The 24,476-nt window shown below is 37.0% G+C and overlaps 1 protein-coding gene across 1 annotated transcript in view; it reads right to left on the bottom strand.

Moving 5' to 3' along the window:
- The window catches only part of LOC132133827 (E3 ubiquitin-protein ligase znrf1), a 29,275-nt gene extending 9,107 nt beyond the window's left edge, over nucleotides 1-20,168 (bottom strand). Inside the window, exons 1-2 of the mRNA XM_059546822.1 lie at nucleotides 19,268-20,168; nucleotides 939-1,034 (exon numbers count right to left, since the gene is read on the bottom strand). Of these exons, the coding sequence (XP_059402805.1) occupies nucleotides 939-1,034; nucleotides 19,268-19,655 (484 nt within the window). The 5' untranslated portion in view covers nucleotides 19,656-20,168. The remainder of the gene's footprint in view (nucleotides 1-938; nucleotides 1,035-19,267) is intronic.
- Nucleotides 20,169-24,476: the final 4,308 nt, after the last annotated feature.

Raw genomic sequence — 24,476 nt, 5'->3', positions numbered from 1 at the left:
ATTAGTATTAACATGCATAACCTGCATTAATTTACTTTTAAAGGTGCCTGTACATTTAAAAGCCTTGTTTTAGGTCAATAATTATTGACAAATAAACCAAAGGGCATTAAATGAATGTTTTCGGAACACAGACCATGTGACACCAGTAAAGATCAGATGCATCGCTCCGGGTCACCTTTAGCTCAAGCTGGCTTGGACAGCTGTCCCTCAGTCAGGTAGCTGTCAGTCAGACATCCATCCAACCCAACACAGCTGTTACAAGCAGAGACTACGCATGTCTTCGGGTCACTACAGCTATGACATGTGTGCCACCTTCCTGCAAAGCTGCACTTGACTTACTGATCCAAAAGCTCACAGAACAGATAGTGAGCTACTGTAGTGTTGCTTGTCAATCTATGAATATTTTATATTTACTATAGCCTTATATTTAACTTTGGCATGACTGATAAAAGGATCCAATTAAAACCCAGTAAAAAAAATCTAATATTGCCTAATTTATTTCCCACTGAACATTACATTTTACTCAGATATCCATCATAATTTGGAATTTTAATGCAATTTAAATTCAGTAATATCTTTAAGATACTATGAACAGTAATATCAAACATGGCTGGAGTAAAAATCTTGTAATTAGACAGCTTACAGATGCCATGAAACAGCAAATAAGAGAATGATGGAAGAGGGTAAAAAACAGAGCAAAAACAAAAAGGGTGATAAACGTGGTTTCCCACAGCAAAACAGAAAGAGAGAGAGAGACCATCCACAGTTCACAGACTCTTTTCAGGCCCCGAATGGAGTCACAGACCAGAATGAAATGGAGAATAAAAGGATAAACTGATACAGTGGAAAGGAAAATAATTCTGAGGGTAGATATTGAGATGATATTGCTGAAGTTTGCCAGAACACGAGTGAGCGGAGAGAGTGGGGGTGTGTCTTACCATTGTAGGAGAGGCGGGGCTTGCTCAGACACATGATGAAGTGAACCTCCATCTCATTGGATGCCACTGATTTGGAGCAGACAGGACACTTGAATCCTGGAGAGGAATAAGGAAACAGCATTGTCAGAACTCTTGGAGCAACAAGAAGCCGGCAAAGGCGGTGGAATGAGCTGTGACAGTGATGCAGCAGTTTGATAACAGCCAATGCCATAATCCTGCGCAACACGTTATGTTTCTATCGCCCTGCTGCAAATGCATATGCTTGGCTTTTAGTAACTTCATTGACACAAAGCTTTTTAACTTAAACTTACATTTTATAAACACATACATCAATGTCATCGGCAGCTACATGAGGTTCATGTTAGGCTGGTATCAGCAAACAAACAGACTAACATATGAGAGCATTGCCATCATGTTAAACAGTCTAATAATGCAGAAATGGCTGACATTAAAATTCAATATTTCTTAGGGCTGGTAAGATTTTTGCATGGTTTTGGAAAAAGTATCTTGTGCTCAACAAGGCTGCATTTGTTTAATCCAAAAATACAGTAAAAATGTTTAATATTGTCAAATATTATTACAATTTAAAAGAGCATCATGAAATTTCAGCATCATTACTCCAGTCTTCAATGCCATATGTTCCTTTAAAAATCATTCTAATATTTGGTGTATTTGTTGTTTTCTTATATTCGGTGCTCAAGAAACTTTTCAACCAGTTTTGTTGATTACAGTTTTTCTCAGTCGCTTTGGTACATTTCTCGAATCAAACTCACAATTTGCAAAACAGTAAGTGAATTTCTCAAAACAACTCGTACAAATAGCAAAACACCACGGATTACCTGCAAAAGCCAGTCTCTTGCTCAAAATCCTTAGTTCATCTCTCAAAAATAAATATCTGTGTCAATGAACATGTCAGTGCCATCAGAATGACAAGTCCTTGTTTCATAGTTTACGGATAAGACAGTCAAATTGCTTAGTCATGGTGTCAATATAACAGTGTACTCTGGAGAGATATTCTGATGTAAACTATGGCAACATTTTTGATGACGGTTACTGTATTGAACAGTATGCAATATGCTTATGTATGCCATATATCCATTTCAAAAGTACAAATTTACACATGACTATATGTGGGGTATTGATTGAAAGAGACTGGATAGAATTCCCAGTTACACTTATTCTAGTGGTCTGGCCAAAAAAAACCCTTTACAATGTCATTGTGATATAGAAAAGGAAAAAGAAATATGGGCACAAAGATGAAAATAAGTCAATTGTCAGAATGTGTAACTCTTGTGTTGTCCTCTGTCTATACAGTATAAACTTTCCAACTGAAGATTCATGAGATGAACCTTTGAGCTATTTCAGAGAAATGGTTTATCATTGGTTTATCATCTACATTCTCTTCATTAGTAAAGATTCACTTGCACAATTCATGCCAGATTGACAAAAAGTCTAATAATAATGTGTAAAAAAAGTGTGCTTGGCAGTTTATGACAACTAGATGAACCATTTTGCATTTAATGACTTATACGATGAACTAAAGACTAGATGTTTTGAGTGGTAAGACTATTGCACAGAAAGCTATATAATACATTTTGAGCAACATGACATTAGCAACTAATAATGTAGGAAACCACAGATAAATGTGCATAATCATTTGCATGGATGTACCGAAGCATTTGCAACTTGTTCAAAGAAATGAGAAACTGCTTTTTTGATGTGCACAAGTGACACAATGATGTGAGAATTGAACAGGTAGTTTTGAGAATTTCAATTCTGATCTGAGAAATGTACCAAAGTGACTGAGAAAAACTGTAATAATGTTGTGGAAACTGTGATATTTTTCAGGATTCTTTTATAAATAAATAAATAAATAAATAAATATATATATATATATATATATATAAGAAAAAACTGAATTAATTTGAATTAGAACATTTTGTTATATCCTAAATCTTTTGATTAATTTAATGCGCCCATGCTGAATAAAAGTATAATAAAAAATTTTTTAACTGACCCCAAACATTTAAGCAGTTGTTCAAATAAAAAATAAAACACAAAAAAATTTAAATCAAGTGAATTTACTGTACATCCAAATGTAACTATTTCGTCATTATCTGAAGTGCCATATTACATTATTTGACAGGTAGAAATGAGGTATAGAAGTACAGAGTGTTCAGTAGACTGCTTAGCTGACAAAATTTCTTAAAAATTATTTTTCGATTATGCAATAAACCACACCACTAGCATCAAAGCAGCAACCAAAGGGAGCTTCAGCTAACACCCTGTCCTCTGACATCAACTAAAGGCCTGTAGGGGAAGATGGAAAGAGAGAGCCATTCACACACTGAGTCCCACTGAGCTGGGCTGTTTCCTTCATAAACACAGACACAGTGACAGGTCATTGAGACTCTGTTTGGCACCTTACATCCCACCGTTTAGCCCACAGGCCTTGTTTTTAGACAGACAGCAAAGCCTGCAGGCCTTTTCGCATGATTCATGTCAGTGTATCCCAATGCATTGAACTGTAGAGTGAAAAGTGGCAAGCTAAAGTGTTGTTCCTTAGCAGACTTTGATAAATGAATTCACATTCACAAACTATATGAAACTTGTCACATCAGCACAGCTTTATAAAACGAGTTTGGGGACTTCCATTGGAGAAGGTTTGTACTGTACATGAGGGCACGGCCTTGCCAAAAAGACTCAAAACCAGGCAAATTACAGTTCTGTACAACTTACAGTTGTACAGTAAAGTTTAGAAATAAGCACTGAATAGCAAGCCGTTTCAAAATTGCCTGGAGGGTGGATTTTTAGAAATTGTAAACATAAGAGAAAAACCTGATTGGATTTTTTCAGAGAGAAGCTCTCTGTGTTCATGATGTGGAACCTTGGTTTGAGGGGAAAATCTAATTAACAGCAGTTTTACTCTATTTCAGTGCTTACACTGATAATTATTTAGGGTGAAGACAAGCTCTTTGCCTTGTAGGAGCAGCCTAAAACATAAGCTGTATAAGATCTCTGGTTAACTGTAGAATTTTGTTTATATTTTTTATTTAAATGAGGAAAAAGGAAGTAATAGCATTAAATTGTTCATCCAAATACAAACATTCTGTCTTTAATTATTCAAGGATGTAAGGCAAGTCATAAATAAGTATAATATTGTCACACAGTCATCAGTAGGAACTAGTTCTGAACTAGTATGTCCTCATAAAGGTAATCTCATTCTGCTTCATTCAGAGCACATTACTGGTAATTTACTTCATTCATACTGGTAAATTACTAGTGTTTTTGAAAAGGTCCTGTTCACACTTGATCTCTTAATGATAATTACCAGTAAATACTGTATGTGTGAAAGGGCTAATGTTGGCAGGCCACACAAAAATATGAATTACTATCCCAACCAGAGAACTCTCTTCAAAAGTGTCTACTGTTGTGTTAAACAACAAGAAAAATCTGCAAATTAGTTTGGAATGCCATAAAAAATGTTCATGTTTGTGTGAACTTCAGTGAAAGAAAGCAGGTGCAGAAAGTCTAAAGAACAAAAGTAGAAAAGCCAGAAAAACGAGTGAGACAGAATTAGAATCCAAACAGAGCCAAAATGCAAAGTCAGTAAAACACGACACAAAAAATGTAGGGATGAAGACAGCTCCATCTGTCAATATAACCCAGGTTCGATACTCTCCGCCCCCCGACTCTTCACTTAAAGCACACCAAAACCTCCAAATCCCACCCCAGGAACCCATGATGATGACTGACCCAGTTTTCCCTAGGCTGCTATTTTCAGGCGTTCCTTGGGGACAGATGGAGAGGGAGAGAGAGAAAGAGAGATGGAAAGAAGACTGAAGTGGAAAACGGAGGTGTGGAAATCTCTGACAGGGATGTCCCATCTCCTAAAAGGTGTGAGTCACTGAAACAATGCTACTAAAGGGGGTGATGTGGTTCCATCTTTCAACACACAGATCTCGAGTCGCACATGCAAGAGATTCCAACTGTCTCCACAAACGCAAGTATCACATGGCACTGAAAATATCAACAGCAGCACACCACAGCAACATACAGAACAGACGTCTTTCATGCCCAACCAGCCATAATGACAATGAGCTTATGAGATCAAGTCATTAGGCTTATTGAACTTATTTGTAAATTACCTCAACTGACCCCATCCAATTGGATTGTTGCTCTTCAAGAGTTTTTCAAAAACCTTATAATCTCATCTTCATGTCGGTCTGAAACAGTATGACTTTCTTTGATCTTTGTCTTGAATGCTGCTTTTCACGTAATAACAATGAATCGAGACTGAAGACTGAGACTTCCAAGCTTTGAAAGGGATGAAAAATATCACAGACGTGGTCCATAGGACTTTTACACTATAACTTAGATTTTCTGAAGCAAAACGATTGCTTTGTTTAAGAGACTGTTAACTCACTGAGACTCATTGAGGCTATTATTGAGATTCATTGAGTCAGTGAATTGAACTCAAGAACCGAATGAGTGCAAATAGTGAACAGATCATTCAAACCAGTTTTGTGAACTCAATCAGAAGTCAGCTGAAAAAATATTTAGAGTAAATAGCACATTTAAAGCAACAGCAGTTGCTGCACAATGTAGAAAAATGAAGAAACTGTGTGAATTTTTTTTTAAAAGACCAAACTAAACAAACAAACAAAATAATAATAATAATGCAACTAATATATATATATATATATATATATATATATATATATATATATATATATATATATATATATATATATATATATGCACTTTTAAATATGTTAAAGCACATAAAATAAAATAAAAATCTCTTTTCAACTACAAATTAAAATATGTACGTACACAATATTTTGTAAGAATATAAGAATAAAACTGATTAAAGAGAAGGAAAGAAACAATCTATTAATTAAAAAGAACAATGTGAATTGTTACTTTTGAATGTTACTTTTCTTAAAAACTGTTGATGAGATTTTTTGTGACAAATTTCAGTTTGCTATGACTTTAGAAGACTTAAAACATAGCACACAAATTATATGGACTACGTTTATGGTATTTTACCTTCTTTACACAGCTAAAAAATACAAATGGACGCAGTCCCTTTTACAGTCCTGTTCCGCATGTACATACTATGTAATTGTTATAGTAATTACAATAACTGGGTAATAACCAGGTACTAACCCTGAATCTACTGAACGCAAATGAATAAATATAAATGTAACCCTAAATTTCACCTTAACCCAGTTGTTAACCTTATATTACCAGTACTCTCTTACAGGGGCGTCATGTATTCATGATTTTTGAGGGGGCACATTTGGGGGGGTGGGGGGGGGTCGTGAGTATAAGTCATTCTACGAAAGCACTGTATAACTGATATAGGCTTATTTTTTGTATTATTTTTTTTCCTTTTTATTCAAAACAATTCCAAACATGCTTAATATATCAGGAAATATCTCGTTTCTCAAATATGTGTAGGTAAACGCGTTTTGCACCTTTATAGATTGTTATTTGATCAATATATGGAAATGTAGTGTAATCTATTAACTACACATAAAAACCTGACTTTTTACTTAAGTGCCATATCATGCCATAAAATATTTTTAATACGACTGAATTTGCATTTAATGTAAATTTTAATAACAATATTGTAAGTTACTTATTTTAACACTTTCATTTTACAGAGAGTAGAGAACATTTACATTATCAAAAAACATTTTCATTCAGTCTAGCCAGAGTTCAGGCACTCTCAAAAACTCCTATTAAAATCACTGAAGCACTTTACATTAAACGAATATCTTACTTACATTCGTACGCACATCTGCACTTTTTGTTGTTTCTGATGAGAGAATTCGCTAAATAATTCAGTCAGCGAGCAAGTGAACATAACACCGCGTTTCAGTGATGACTCTTCTGGACGTCTCTCATTGGCCATTGCATCCATAAGTGCAACAGAATAGTTTCTGATTGGTTATCATGAAGCGTTGTACGAACGCGTCTGTCTCTGGCTCAGCGCCAGCCAGCGAACACAGATTTGAATTTAGCAGCTGATGCTGTGCACTGAACGATCTAATCACACCGCTGTGATTGTATCAAATATATAAAAAATATTATTCTGCAATTTTTTTTTTTTTTTCGTTTGGAAGCTGCATTTAAAATCCACTTGGCTCAGAAATCTGAGGGGGCACTTTGAATGGGCACGATGCCTCTGCTCTCTTAGGTTAGTACACTGTAAGTCCAAGTACTGTAAGATAAAGTGTAACAAAAACAAAACAAAACTATATTCATTGTAATTGAATGGAAAACAGTGATTAATGCAAAATTTGATGAATAAATGTGAATAAATAATGGCTTAGTTTTCATTTTTGAGTGAACTTTCACTTGAATATGAATTCAGATGCCAGGCAGCGTGGCTTGAACCTTTATAAACAGAGTTGGGGCTCTGATGAGGGGAAGAGTCTGTGTAAAAAGGCCAGAAAAGAGCCATGGGCCCCTCAGTCAGTGGAATCCTAAAGGCTGCTGGGAAGACCAGCAGCCTGCTCTCACAGTGCGTGGCTTAATTAGACACTCTATTGGTCTTTAATGAGCTCTGGCTCAAGTCAGGACATTAATGGGAGACTGAGCGTTTGGAACTTTGTGTGTATTTGTGGGTTAATTGCCACTGTTTTGTGTTTTAGTGGTAAATGGGAACAGTTAATAGTCAAAAAGACACTTTAATTTGAATTCAGCCTCGATTTACTATATGTACTTCATTTGTAGCACCAATCAACGTTCATAAAACAATCCAGGCTCAAGACTCAGAGAGCATCTCGTCGTGCTGTTTGATGAACCTGTTAAAGTGTCCCCTGACTCTTGTTCTTTGAGCTGACGTGTTTTTAAAGCAGAGCCGACTGCTCTGTCTGATATCCATGCATTTTTGATGATACTTCCGCATATAGTTCTTGCTCTGTTCCCCATGGCCGAAGATGAAGAAGTAAAAAAACTTAGACGGACGCTTTATGCTCTTGCTAAACAAAATTCCCAAGACTCACTGACAGTGTTGCACTGTACAAAATACCATTTTTTTCGTTAAAATTGAAATCATGGGACCTTATTCAGTGTATCAAGTCAAAGAAAAGCAGGCAGGGGCGTTGCACAAGATCCCGGGCCCTATGCATAGGCAGTCCTGATGGGCCCCCATGGCCCCGCCCATGAAAATATCCAGGTAAAGAAAAATATATTCCAGACTTTTCAAGGGCCCTCTCTTCCTTTGGGGCCCGGGTAATCAGTACTGGTTTTACCCCCAGTCCGACGCCACTGAAAGCAGGCAAATGTAAACATTTACTAAAGCACTTAAAAACAAAGGCAATAGTAATACTTTTTTTTGTGCTGTTTTTAAATATATAAAACAGATTGCAATATGCAATGATAAAAATTTGCTATCAGTGATAAACTGTCTACAGTATAGTCACACTGTCACATTTAATTTAGAATATACAATTAATATAGAAATAAGAAATTTTAAAATTAAAATAATAAAAAGTTTGAAACATAAAACAATTGAACAAAATAAAACTATCAATATTATTAATAATATATATTATTTGAGCTGTAACTCTGTGTAGTTTTGTATACTTATATTAACAAAAACCTTTGTTTTCATTTGCGTTTATAACCCTAGTCAACACTCAATCAAACGATTGATCTGTCTCTTCACAGGGTGGCTTGAAAAGATCAGTGTGTTTCCTAAACACTATTCAAACAAATGGGTTGATTACAATGAGGACATTTACAGACAGTAGAGATGCTTAATCAATCAGCGGCAGCATGAGTCTGTGAAAGACTCAATGATTACATCACAGAACTGCATTAGGAAGGACTCGAAGCACGGCTGACAAACCATTTGAGATGTCTTAATAAATCCACCAAGTGAACTGCACCTCCAGTTTGGTTTCTAAACAGCTTGAACATTAAGAATACACTGATATATAGGAATATATCATGATGTTTCAAACAAAAGCTATGAAATGAGTAACCATAGTCACTGGTAAAGACAAACAGGCCTGTGTACAAGCAGGAAACACAGCATGACTCAGCAGAAAACCACATACAAAACCAGGTCAAATCCTTAAAAGGTGTTAAGCGCCTCAGGACTGACTAGAAACCGCATCTGGCCAGACAAGTGATGACTTCCTGTGACCATTCATTTGTCATAACACACTACAGCTCAGCACGGAACACACATCTATCAATGCAAGCAGAACCTTAAAGCTCGGTTCCAGTCGCCAGCTTCTTTCCTTACAAAATATTGATCTGTAAAATATAGAACTACTCTGGGGACATAGTGAACCATCTCTAACGCTGAAGTCAGAGAACTTGGTGTTTAATGTCTTAGTGCCATTAAAATTCCCGCCTTTCAGTTAATGCTTGACGAGCAGTGCTAATTTCTCCCAGTCTGACCTTCATTCAGGTTTATAAAAGGACAACACAGGATGCACATCTGCACTGATTCAGTACTTCATTGTCTGCTCTTCTTAGGTGAGGTTTCTGTATATTGTCCATCATACAATGACTCTGACAGCAAACAGAAGAAGAGAGGCCATTTAAAGAGATACAGGTCTGTGACAGAGAATGTCCAGCAACAATACATTTGTTTCCAACTGAAGATTATATATCCATCTGTTCAAACTGTGTTCAGTAAGCAATGGATGATATTATAATGGAACAAATAAGTAGACAAACAACAGAATCTATATTCAGACATAGCTTTTATGATATCAATTTTAATGTGGGATTTACAAGCCTAAGACATCATCATAATTCAATATCTGTGATATTATATATGTATATATATATATATATATATATATATATATATATATATATATATATATATATGCACTTTTAAATATGTTAAAGCACATAAAATAAAATAAAATCTCTTTTCAACTACAAATCAAAATATGTATGTACACAATATTTTGTAAAAATGTACTAAAACAATTTGAAAACTGAGCTACACAAGGAATATTGTTAATTTATGCAGTTAACTGATTTTGCAAGTATGAGAAATCATAGCTATTCATACAGTAGATACATTTGGAATATAGCCTACATATAACAATATATCATATCATAAATTAATAAGCAAGATGTATAGGCCTGTATGTATTAAAGACATGAAATATATAGATATTAATAAATAAATAAAGGATTTTTTTATTAGAAATATAATTTTTCTCTACACATGATTACATGATTCAACATTTAATTTTACACAACATTTGTAAAAAAAAACAATCACTCAAAAATATTTGAAAACTGTTATTTGCCAAATGGGTTATTTATTCACTAAAATCCATGAAGAATATTGTTAATTTATGCAGAGTTAATCGATTCTCCAATTATGAGAAAAGCACATGGGATTTTGTAATTGGCTGGTTGGTTTACATATCACTTTCATACTTGTTCAATTGGTATTATAAGTTCAACACTCTGAAAGGAAATTTCAGCGAGAAAAGGGGAGGAGTGCTGGAGAAGAGTGAGACAAGGACGTAAACATGGTGACACAGCACTGTCGAAGGAGGGAAGAGAGCGAGCGAGCAAGCGAGAAGACAGCATGACAGCTTCTTTTAAAGTACTGCCCATCAGGACAGTATTCCTGCAGCTGCATGCCGCCGCTCAACAAGCGGCTTTGCTGTTTGAAGCCTCGGATTCGAGAGCAGATGAGTCAAGGGCATTCCCTGTCATTAGTTGCGAAGTTGTTGTGTATTAGCTCATTCAGTGACGTATTAGTATTATTCAAAAAGTGTGTTTGTGTGTGTGTGCGTGTGCAAGTGCCTCCATATCTCTTTGTAGGTCACACAAAAATAAAAATTTTAAGTGTTTATGCTTTACAATCTCAGAGGAAGCTCAGGAGCGTTTCATTTATGTCAGCTCCACCTCAGATGTTTTTCAAAAAATATTTTACACAAATAAATTATAATTCATTATATAAAAAAAGCTATAAAATAATTGTGAATAAAACAGATCTGATCATTTTTTCCAGGAAAAATTTGACCAGAAATATTTGAAATCTCATTGACTGCAGACTATTATGATTGTTGTCTTAGCACAGTTTGAGATATTGTAGAATTATTTTTTGAAACTCTAGAAAATACACGTGAGATTACAGAGATACAGTTATATTAAAATTACGGCTGCTACTGATAAGCCAATACATTTTTTTTTTCTAAATAAATAACCATACTACCTTTCATAAGTCTGGGGTCAGTAAACACACACGCACACACACACACACACACACACACAAACAAAGACTTTTATTTAGCAAGCATGCATTAGAACAAAAGTGACAGTTTTATCTTTCATTAAACTATCCCGATAACAATGTATCATGGTTTCCACAAAAATATTAAGCAGCACAAGTGTTTTCAACATTGATAATAATAAATGTTTGAGCACTAAATAAGCATATTAGAATGATTTCTTAAGGATCATATGATACTGAAGACTGGAATAATGGCTGCTGAATATTCAGTTTGACATCACAGGTTAGAGAGTTTGACTCCTAACTCTTAAGGTTGTGGGTTCGCGTCTCGGGCAGGCAATACCACGACTGAGGTGCCCTTGAGCAAGGCACTGAACCCCCAAATGCTCCCCGGGGACCACAGCATAAATGGCTGCCCACTGCTCCAGGTGTTAGTTCACGGTTTGTGTGTGTTCACTGCTGTGTGTGTGCACTTTGGATGGGTTAAATGCAGAGCATGAATTCTGAGTATGGGTCACCATACTTGGCTGTATGTCACTACATACTAAAAAAAATAAAAATTAAATATACTAAAATAGAAAAAATGATTTAATTGGAAACAATTTCACAAATTCATAGTTTTTCCTGTACTTTTGGATCAAATAAATGCATCCTTGGTGAGCATAAGAGAACATTAAAAAAAAAAAAGTTACATTTATTAGTGTTCTTAAAATATTCAAGTTTATAAAGATTAACTTTAAGTGAGCATTAAATGATAGCAAAAGTAATCTAAAATATCTGTGAAATATCTGCCAACATCGACAGATAAAACTAACCAAATTAAATAAACAAACAACTAAATAAAATATTTAAATGTATAAAAGATATAATGAACAAATTCCATAAATTCTAAGGCATTATTTTATTTAGGATAGTTTAGCTGATACTTGCTGACAAGCCATGATGTTCACCATAATAATTGCCGGTTTACCAAATAAAATGTTGCTAGTTAAGCTATTCAGGAAGCTGGGTCAGGGATGCCAGCACACCAACATCCAAAATATAACATAAGCAAAATAATTCTAGATTTTGGAAATTACACAATTTTCCCTTCATTCAGTCAGTCAGTCAGTCAACTAGACACTTGTTATCCACCAATTACAACAATCACAAATTTATCAGTCTGTCACTACATGAAATACATAAAAAGAAGGTTAAAGGTGCCATAGAATGCATTGATACAATATTTTAAATTGTTCTCTGATGTCCCCAGTGTGTGAAGTTTTATCTCAAAATAAATAGCTTGTTGAAATTGTCATAGTATGAGCCAAAATGCAGTTTTTTGTGTTAGTCCCCTTTAAATGAAAATGAGCTGGTGCTCCCGCCTCCCTTTTCAGAAGAGTGCGAAGTATTAAGTGCTCATGCTCGTGGGCATACCAGTATTACTGACCTCAAATTGCTTCCAAATGCAATTTTTAACTACCACATTCCGATTTACGATCATTCTGGTAACATGTGAAGGCAGCATTAGTGAAAACAGGCAGAGACAATGGGAGTTTTAGTAACATTAGCCTTACAGAGAGCCAAGAAGCTCTTTTGAAAAAAAAAAAATATATAACGAATGATGCTTACTTTGTCTGGAGTCTGGACGTTTGCGTACGAAGCATTGGTATCGATCCCTCTTTCAGAAGTAATCTCACAACTCCAGGGCTGAACTGACCCTCATTTGTCCAGTGTAAAATGTTAGCACAAACGTATAGGACTTTTCTGTTTTCTTCCGGGACATTTTCTTCGAAAATTACATTTAACCACCTTGTCCTCAGCGGTCTATGTTCGTTGGTGCATCCAAACACACAACACTTTTAATGGCTCTTTGGCGCTGACAATGTACCTCCAGCAGCTACAGCAAGAAAACAGTAATGGCGGACCGCTGCTTCTCACTCAGGGCTTTGTATATGCTAATAGAACAGGAAGCTACAATGGGCGGGACTTTCCCTAAAAATGACATCATAGTAGTGAGAAATCTGGAACTGCTCGTGTGGAGAGACTGTTTATAATTTATTGGGATTATAAAACAATTAGTGGGTGGATTTTTATCACTATAGGCTGGTCATTTTGACACACTGCAGCCACACAACTGTGTTCAAACACCTTATAAAAGTGATTTTTGCATTCTATGGCACAAATGCATTTAAATGTGAAGCACACAGAGATACAGCGCATAAGAAACTGAAAGCAGTAAAAAAAATTAATAAATCAATATTGCATGTTGTTTTCACCGCTTATCATCTCTCAAAGAACACTGTCTGCAAGGAGGGTTATTGTGTCTTGACACCAGTGGCGGCGGTGGAGGGCCATCTGAATCACAGCCTCCGACGCTCCTGAATGGAACGGCCAGGATGCCCAAACATGGGTGCAACGGTGTTCACATGACATGAGAACGAACTCTCCTCAACTAGTTTCAACTTATTACCTTCAGTGGGAAAAGAACAGCTGTTTCCATGGCAACAGCAGAAGAGAGGGAGGTAATGACATGGAGAGGGAGAAGAGTGTCTTTGAGTGTGTTTATATATCTATATATGTGTGTGTGTGTGTGTGGTTATAGATGCAGACATACTGTTTTCCTCTGTAAACTTCCTGATTACAGGATGTTGTTTTGGCCCTTGAGAGACAAGACGGGGCTATATTTTTCTCTTTGATAGCATGCGGACAATCACATAGCAATGTGTAAGGTCTCAAAAGACAAGGAAGTGAGCACACAATAGCAAAAAAAACATTGTAAAACTACATCGCAGAAGTCCCTTGGGCGACACAAGCCAACCTTGTGCTTGACACAGGTTTATCTTTAGCTGGTCTCCACTGTATAATGGCAAGGTTTGGTCAACGCTCCATGGGAACTGTTGTCATGGCCTCATCTAGGCCCTGCTAATTGGCCAGTCGTTTGCACTAGCAGCTCCTCCTTCAGTGAAGGAGCTCTGGCAGCTGTCATTCACAGGAGCTGCTACATGAGGGAAGTGTGAGTGACGGGGCGGGGGAAATGTCTCTCTCTTTCTCGCTGTCACTCTCCCTCCCTCTGGGTCTGAGTGAAATGAGTGTCTGAGTGTTGTGGGGGTGGCAGGCTTGTTGAGGCCGCATGTAAGACTGCAGCCTGAAAACAGTGGTGGCAAGCGACAGGGTTGTCACAGCAACAGCCAACCTTCTTTAACTCTGCGGTGTGTGTATCTGCGTTCCGATTCACAGGGGCGCTACGCAGTGTACACTGCTCCCTATATGCACTGACAAGGGGATATGTGTAGAAGTTCAAAGGCAACATAGTCAAACCTGAGTTCAGCAAAACAGGGGTTGAGTATGATGACAGATGTGTATATAATATAAAAAATTTATATTTAATGAATATATGAATATTGAATATAACATCTGATATATCATTTTGTATTATATGTTCTTTTATATCAAAATATATAATACTTAAAACAATACCCATAAATACCCAAAACCCCTAAATTAAGACCCTCAAATTTATCATACTTTTTTAAAATAATATAGTTTATTAACATATTCAATATATTTCTCAATGTAAAATGATATCAAATTGACTATTCATTTTGTATTTAATTAGATTTTTTTTATTACATAAAAATGAATGCCATGTATAGTTTATTTACATTATCATATTTCACTTTCTTCCCTTAAGATGGCCAAAAATCCAGTGAAATGCACTTCAGAGGATACCACTGGGTGAGTGGAACACAACCTGTATATCTGAGCATACGCGCGTGTCTGATTTTGTTTTTGAGACTCTGTGTGTTGCTTTTGTGTCAGTAAGATGCAGCGCAAGTGTATGTGCATCTGTGTCTTTGCATAAATGTATTACATCCTGAGCTGAGAGAGAGAGAGAGAGAGAGAGAGAGAGAGAGAGAGAGAGAGAGAGAGAGAGAGACCAGTGAGGCAAAGAAACAGCAGAAACAATTTGAGAGTGACCTATATTTCTTGAATCCTGCTGCCAGACAGATCAGCACAGATGTTCCACAATCCCAACATTCCTAAAAGACTTGCCACCAAAACAATTGCAATCAATGCAAAATGTTGATGTTGACTTACAATGTAATCTTAAAGACTTCTGTTGTGATATGAGGGCTGCGTTAAAAGCAGGAAACATGCAGCAGAGGAGGCCAGTGAATGATTACTCAGTTTTCTAATGGGTGAGCAATAATGATTAAACAGAGCACTTTTAGCAGAGCGATTACTGTTGCTTGTAATCAGCTTGCATGCAGCAAACAGGTGAGTGAAAGCCTCAATGAGCTGACCAGCCTTCAACACAGACGATACATCTCTAACATGAATGAACCAACTTTGAAATAAGCAAGCTAGTTACATTATGTAAAGACTGACATGGCATCACAGAATGTAATTCATTATTTAAACAAAAATATTAGCAAGAAATACCACTTTTAATTGGAAATTAAACAGAGTTACTAACTCAGTGAGCCTACAATTAATCTGAACAACTTCCTCTCAATAAACAACTATCAATGAGTCAACTTTTAATCACCAGCATGCTTACTCTTTAAATAAAAGCAATTATTGATGATTAGTAGTGCTTGCTAAGAAAAACATAACTACTATTGCTCATACTTCATTTCCAGCCCATAACTCATCCCACATGTTTGTGCTATGAACATGAATGACATGACAAGTTGTGTGGATTGTTGAGGAGAGGTGTGCTACTTTTCTAAGCAATCAATTTTCTCCTGGCAGGCAATAAAAAATTTCATATTATAGGATCAGAATATCAAAAAACTTGAGGACATAAGAAATTTCGTGCTACACCCCAGCCACCCAGAATTCACCGGCAACCATTAAGAACATCCTAGCAACGCCCTAGCAACCACCCAGAACACATTAGCAACCATTTAGAACATCCTAGCAACACCCTATATAAAAATATATTCCTATATATTAACAATCAATATATTAAATTACTTACTGCACATCGAAAATATAATGAATATATTGTGTTAATATATTCCAATATATTTAACAATACACAAGGAATTGCCAGTTTTCAACCATTCAGAAAATCACAGACAACTATTACAGTGTGGCAGTAAGTTTTCTACAGTTAGCACAACTTTCTTTTTCAGGTACATATTGTTTGTGTTTCACTGATCTGAACCATTTTCAGAATTAAATTCACCTTATTTATTTCTAAGAAAAAAAATGCCCCTATTATGCCATTTTTATGGTTGCTAATATTGTTTTATGAGTCTCCTAAAACAGGTTTACATGCATGCAAGTTAAAAAAATACATGAGTTTTCTCAAAAAATAGATTTAATTTGACCTAATTTCTAAATTATTTGTAAACGACTTGTACAGTTCACAGAATCAATCTCTCTAAACCCCTCCTTTCCATGACCCCTCACTTCTGTGATTGGTCAGATGTCGCAGTTCTTTTGTGGATTGGTCTACCACGTACAGCGCATGTCAGAAATGAAACGCCCATTGCCATGACGGAATGACAGCCCTGTAGATTTGTCAATACATAGAAAAGATGGTATCGATTGTATCTTACCAATTCGAGCCGGAGTCTGATGATGAAACGGTTGAACTGGCTGATCGACAAGAGACTGATTCACAAGCACGACTGGAGCAGGATGTTTCTTAGTGGTAAGTGTCAAGTGTTACCACGTTTATGGTAATTATAAGATGTGATAAAACTAATTTATTATCACAGCATAGGATACAGCATCTTCTCAACATAATGTAAACCACACTGAAATAGTTTCATGTTCACATACTGCTATATGACACATGAAAGTAATATTCGAAAGGCATAATAGTGGCACTTAAATTATCTTATTGTGAACAATTAATTCATGCAAATTTTTTGACTTCATACTTTTTAATCAGAATGTATTAACTGGATCTTCCAGTGAAATTACAGACTTCTCTCTGGTAACAAATGCTGGACTACTGTAATTATTTAGTCTGCATAAATATCACCGCTTTCTTACAATTGAAGTTTGACACAGTTTGACACAGGAGATAAATGAATAAAGCAGGTAGGCTTAAAGTTCTCTACAATGTGTTGCAAGTGGCCCAGCCACTCGTGTAAACAAAACTTCTGTTTGCCTAGTGAGAATAAACAGAAATTACTTGTAAGACACTGATTGAATCCAGGCTCATTCACGCCTTGTGGAGCCTGTAGGGGTTGAGCTCAGATATTAAAACTGACCGCTTACTTAAATCTATACATTTCTAATCTAAAAACAAAACTGTAATCCATAAATGTGCAGTCGTTAACTAAAGGTGAGGTTTATGTGGCACTGGCTGAATCGAATTGCAAAAAAAAGAGAGTGTCAAACAGGTTTCCTGACCACTCCCTCCATCTGCCATTGGCCAGCGAAACAGATAGTCCCACCGTGAACTCACACCATTGGTTAAGCCAATGTTTCTGTTGCTAGTTAGGATGCTCAAACCAAAAGACTATCTGTCTTAAAGGACTGCTATAGAATAAACATGTAGGAACATTTTATTACAAAATAAATAAAATAATTTTTAACGAATCCAACTGTTACAGTACAGTATGTACTTACAGTATGACTTATTTTCTTCTGTGCAACACAAAATAAGTTATTTTGAACAATGTTTTTAACACTGTAATGGGCAGAAAACCCCAATAATTTTTTTAATATCTGCTTTTGTCTTTATGAAAAGAAATTCATCAAGGTTTGGAACTACATGGGAGAGAAAAAAAGATTCCGGTCTCTTTAAAATGTATTCACATTTATGCAGCTTTAAATTATAGATAAACTGGGCTGATATGAGTGGGTATGTTCTATTCAGCGTTTCAGATGAGTCTTTCCCATTTCATTAAGTGTTTGACATGAGAATACCTATTTACTATGTCTTACTTTCAAACATAGGAGAACAGGCAGTACTTTTCCTAGAACAAGTTTCCCCTCATGATCCCTGAGCCCCACCCTTCAGAAAGGCACCTGACCTCTCATGTGTTCACTGTGACATTCATTATCTCACAGTAGCAACCTGTGGCTGATCACTGTTTAGAAGCCAGATCACACACCATGACATTCAAGGCTGAACCCCTCACCTGTTCACATGAGCGATGTTCCCTGAAAATGAGGGAAACCTCATTTGATGTCAGAGAAATAACCTTTAAGGGGAAAATGGAGTTGAATTGTTTACATCTGGCAGGTTTCCTCTGGAGGCCACATCTGGGGCTTGCTTAATGAGCACTGAGCAGCTGAGGCTGGAAGGCATCAGAGCGCTGCGGCTCAGGCCTTGACAAGCCCAGCAGTGGTGTTTCAGTCATTAATGAATCGTTCTTGTACACTTTCAAGTGCTGACTTATATTTCTGTCTTCTTTAGATGCAAGTGACCGTCCTAAAGGACTGATATAGCATGAATATGTAGCTTTCGAGTAGTGCTTGTGAAGAGCATTTTAATGGTTAAACTACTACTGTACGAATCACTGAACAAGTCTGAACAAGACTCAGAGCAACAAAGAATGAGACATTTTATTGAGAACAAACTCAATGAGTCGCGAAAGACAGACTTGGGCATTTATGTTTATTTACTGACTATTATTCACTTAGTTTGTCAAGTGAGTTAATCATGATCTCAATGAGAAGAAAAAGGTGCAGACTATGAATATGTTGACTTATAACCAACTGTGGTTAAAATAATGTAGCTACTGTAGGCTACTGAAACTCAAATTATGTTATGTTTTGAAGCTGACAAAAAGTGAGGAAATAATTGATCAAATCTTTAGAGTGAAGTGATTCAAAAGATTCGAGTCATTGTTATTAATTAAAATCCCTACCACAGTCGCCGAGACACATTGTGGTTCGAGCTAAGCGGATGATACCCATCGAGTCCCCCTCATTTTGTAATCCCAGGCTAATCGTCCCAGTAAGATTTGGCAACCTGGTTTATTCAGTCGTTGGTCAGACAGGTCTCGTGCGCATTGCCCCTCCCGCCAGCGCGTAAATTGGAGCAGCAGCGTGCCCCTCAAGTGATATTTCGTACTACATGTGGTGGCATCGATGGAGCTTGCCACTGCGCCCCGTTTATGCTTAAATTACCACTTACCGCTATGAGCGCTAAACCACCGGGGCGCGATGTGCAGGGGCAACGTGTCTGCCAGCGACGCCCGGGACCCCAGGTAAAGCATACCGTCCGTGTGGTGCCCGCCGCCCGTTTCTTGGTATCCATTCCCGCTATGAGCGGGATCTGAGCCAGACCCCCCTCCGGCTCTGTCCGAGTCTGTTCCCCTAGGGGTGTAAAACCCGAAGGGCACCGTGGCGCTGTGATCTATGCCCATCCCTGCCACGGAGCTCACCGAACGGCTGCGCAGTCCCATCGTGCCACCTGGCCGGTAGTGCCCGAAGTGGGCCGAGGGTGGCACCGCGCTGTCATCAGTCGAGACACCGGGAAAAGCTCCCCTGGGCCGCCCCGTCGTACTCTGTTTACCCCCCATCCAAAAGTATCCGCTAAATATGGGTGGGGGTGTCGCGGAAAGGGTGTCACGGATCTCCCTGCGGCGCTTCTCGAACCTCCTTCAAACAAGCGACACAAACAAGCGCTAAAATCCGCGGCTGTCAAGTCTGACTAAAACAGCTGTGTCTCGCAGACGCAACAGCCCATTTTCCTGGTCGAATCATGGACTTAAAGTCTTAATAATCACCTTAGGGAACAAGGGGGTGATAATAAAGGCGTTCGCGCGAGCAAAAACGCAACACGTTCTCCGCTTATAAGCAACTGACAGGACAGCCCAGAATCAACACGCGCAACAACACATCCGCAGTTCTCTGAATGCAGAAAGCTCTCTCTTATTCAGAGAGGACTGACTCAAAATACACCAGCCATGATACCCGTCCAGTGCACGGGTCCAGGTCCGCTCGTCCTTCCTCTGTCTGCCTGGAGATTCGGGTCAGCGTGTGCCGCTCCCCTGCACGCGCAGATCCGTCCGTGCGCTGCTGCTGCTGCTGCCGGGAGACAATAGAGACGGTTACTGCGCATACGCGGATTAAACAGTGGCGAGATGTGCTGTAAACGCGAGCATGGATTTACAATATCTAGCCCAATCAATCAATTTTTAAGAAGTGTCCTGTCTTTTTTTTTTTTTTACATAGACAACGTCTCACCTCCAACAGCCGATTGGTGATCTGAATGAATGGTGTTAAAGGAGGACAGAGATGTGACCCAGCTCTAACGAAGTTAACACAGAGGCAGCACTCAGACATGATTTAATTTAGGTTTTCCTCATGTTTTCATTTGCAACACTTCAGGCAGATGCCTAATAAATGCTTCAGTTGCTTTCTAGAGGAAAGTGATAGATTTTCATCTCCATAATGGGCCCAAAAATGCGAGTGTAGTTCAGCAGTAATGAAATCTCAGGGCATTTACTGACAGAAGGAAACCCATGGTTTATTGTAAAGATCACAAACTGATATGTGCATAATTTTCATTTAGTTTCCAGTATCAAAGTACTTTATTGCCATGATTTAGTATGTTGACAACTCATTAAAAACACACACATATACATAACAATTATCAGGAAAAAGTAAAATAGTACAAAAGTTAAAAAATGTATATATAAGCTATGCTGATAGATTGCAGGACAGTCAAATAATATGCAATACAGTCAAATAAACTTTCAGTAAGACAAAGCATCTATCCTGTATTTTACTCATCACTTGCAGTAAATCTATGTATAATGCGTATTAATATTTCTGCATTCATAAATTATGTATGGGCCACATCACTAATATCATAGTGTGCATTGCATAAATCTTTTAAGAAGACATGATCTTGTAAACAGGACCATAACAACCACAGACACTGATGTAATGATTACATTTGGTTCCCTTGGGGCTATTTAAAATGAGCATAATATATATGATTATTATATTACTTCCTACCGCCTGCCTATATTACAATACAAAAACATTTAAGTTAAAGTAGTCTACAAAATACGTTCAGGGCACTGAGCAATGTCACACTGTGGATCATTTTGAGTAGCCTATAATGTGCACAATAAATAAAAACATAATTTATGTCCATAGAAAGATGAAATAAAACAGTACTGAGTCTGTTCTGTAAATTTGGCAGTGAACTTTAGACTGCTATTCTGTGTTTTCTCTTTAAAAGAAGACAATGTCCTGGTATTGCCTTATCGTGAGCTTATTTTTCACATATTTCTGCTGTAAATCAAAGTGGAATTGAGTAGGCCTATATAATGTCATTTATTTGAAGATGAAGAGCACAAAAGCATGTGGCAGTCCAGATAGAGATAATATATTAACTGGGACCTTAAAGAACAGGGACAGACTAATTAAGAATAGAACTGACTTGCAGTTACGATACAAAAACTTAGTTTAATTAAGAGTTCACTTAAACTGTGTTGTAAACAACTTTTGAATTTACAATATACTAATAATAAGATGTTAATATTATAATTCTCTTTAATGTCAGGCCACTGATAAACTATTGTTATGTTTAGATGAGACTATTCTTGGAATGCTATCCAGTTGTAACTGACAGACAGTGATAATCGCTGTTTCGTGAGTAAATTAAAGCTATAGTGACATCTGATGGCCAAAGTGATAAATGCACATGATAGATTTATCAATCATCGTTTTATCCACACAAAACATAATGCAGAAAGTAGTATTGATTAAATGTTACTTTACTTTTTTGATCCTTATTTTTATATTGTTTTCTTTATTCTAAAAATAGCGTTGCTGATTAAAACGATTTTAACATGTTGTAATAAAATAAGTAGAGTAGCCAACCAAAAAATTTTTTCACCCTTTTTTACTGATCTGTTATTTTCAGTAAGTGTTCTATAAATTTTGAGGATTTGAGATGCTCTCTGTCCTCATCAATCTGTTATCGATTGGTCTCGCCTGTTCGATACTCCCTTTGATCGATGCTCTATAACTTCTTCTCATTTGAAGTTGCGCGCCAAATGCTGCTATCACAGTGCTGTTGCTTTGACATGTTCGTCTTTATTTTACTGTCTCTTTATTATTGTTTGCTCATTTAGAAATCACGTATCTTAAACAATAATAATGGACTTGCAGTCCTACATGCCCGTTCCTCCGGGTATCGGAATGGAGCAGAATTTATTTTCTCTGGATGATATTTTGCTCTCTCATGAGCGGCTGCCGAGCAGGACTGAAAACGCGTTCCCGCGACTCGGGTTCCTCGAGAAATCAAACGAGACCAGCGACATACCAGAGGTACTCGAATACATCTATATTTTTAAAGGTGCTCTGTGTAAGTTTTTAGCGGCATCTAGCGGTAAGGTTGCGCATTGCAATCAACGGCTCAGTCCCCCGCTCACCCCTCCCTTTAGAGAAGCTACGGTGGCCGACACAGGTAAAGATATCGTCGGTAAAGACAGCAGAGCAATGAGATTTCTGTACAAAGTTAAATCAAGGAATTCAATTTACTTTATTCAATAAATCAGTGTTATTGCAAATGTTAATGTACTTGTTCATCATTGTGTAAGTGTTTTATTTTCATAAACGAAGTGGCGAACTTCCATGTAAGGGGACCCGCGCGGTGTATGTAGATAGAAATAGCTCGATCTAAGGTAATAAAAACATAACGATTCATTAAGAAAGGTCTTTATACACCTCTGAAAACACACACACACACACACACACACACACACACACATATATATATATATATATATATAAGCTATATTGCATTTCTGTAAATAGATCTTTATTTCACATTTAATGTTAGTATTAAAACAAAAAATAATAAGGGTATTTAATCACATTTCGAGCTCTTGTGTACAATAGGTTGAAACTAAGTTTGCTGTATAAAGGTAACATTAAAGCGGCTATTCAAATGTTATTGTTGTTTTAGGTCTCAGATCTAAAGTCCTATGAAAACCATTTAAAAAAATCAGACTTTTGAAATATACTAAAATATTTTTTGTTTACAAAATTACCTTTTTAACAAATGAATACATTTTTCAAAAATTGTAAAATAATTTTCTAGACAATCAACAATTTTGTTATCACCAAGAGTTTTATTATTGTACTCCGTTACAAGTGAGACCGCAGTGTAAGTGAAGAGAATTGAACGATTATCTCTTCTGTGCATTTTTTATTAATTGTGCGTATAAATGTCTCAAATTGTGAAAATATTACTTCTGTTTAATATGCATAAAATGCATACTATGAAGTTAGCCTCAACAAGACAAAAGTTGTTTCATTAGACAAATATTAATTTCCATGACTGTAATTTTCACCACAGAATGTTACAATTACAAGTGGCACTGGAAATATTCATGACAGAAATTATATTGTTAACATGAAAATCGGCTAATTTGGTTTGATTTTGGACTGTGTTGCATGAATAGAGAGTTCTTTGCATACTCATTAAATAGAAGTCCCTGACCATGACACATTTGTTTTCCGGTTTAATGTCAACTTCATATGAGAAAGAGCTTCTGTCCTTTCACAAACATGAGTACGTGATTGATTTATACTTGTGTTTTTTATGTTTCAGGCCACAAAGATGGAGATGCCACTCTGGCTTGCCAAGGGCCTGTATGAACGGAAGCGAAGAGTGCTGTCTGTATAGCTGCCAAAGGTGTATCGTGACAGCTGGAGAACAGTGTTTGGAGAGGATCCCATTGTTGTAGACTTTCTCAAAAAGATAGGGCCGTATTACTATGGTTTAAGCTCCCAGATGCTACTTTTTGTCAACCCAGAAAGCCCAGAGATTACAGGTGAGCATCTCTAGATAGGTAGTCAATCCACAATAATGTCTGTAAAAATCATGCTCAATCATACGTAAATAATGACCATACAAGACATTACCTTAACCTGTTAGTAATGGGTGGTTAGAAGAAAGCTTGGCCTTAAGGTTCACAAGCTGAAATCTTGATCTCATGAAATTGCGTATAAATAGTACGCCAAATAAAAAGGAACACTTGTGGTATTGATAAGCAAAAATGGACTTTGGCGTGCATATGCTATGCGATGGGTAGGTCTAGGGTTGTGGGGTAGATGTGTATCATATATGTACGCGAAACCTGCGTATCATATGCACACGGACAACAAATTTTGTATCATATGCATGGCAAAGTCTATTTTTGCGTATCAATACCACAAGTTTTAGTTTTTATGTGGCGTACTATTTACGTGTTTTCATGAGACTGGGCTCTTATGTCCTGTAATCCATCTGTTATTTCTTAGCTCAACCAGTAGAGGGAGCAGTATGTTTATAATCATTACTAGTACTGACCAGTAGCTGGGCTGGTTGATAATTA

The sequence above is a fragment of the Carassius carassius genome, chromosome 50 (genome assembly GCF_963082965.1).
Source record: "Carassius carassius chromosome 50, fCarCar2.1, whole genome shotgun sequence".
NCBI lineage: Eukaryota > Metazoa > Chordata > Actinopteri > Cypriniformes > Cyprinidae > Carassius > Carassius carassius.
Note: the sequence above shows the minus strand (reverse complement) of the source record. Positions and strands in the feature narration are given on the sequence as shown.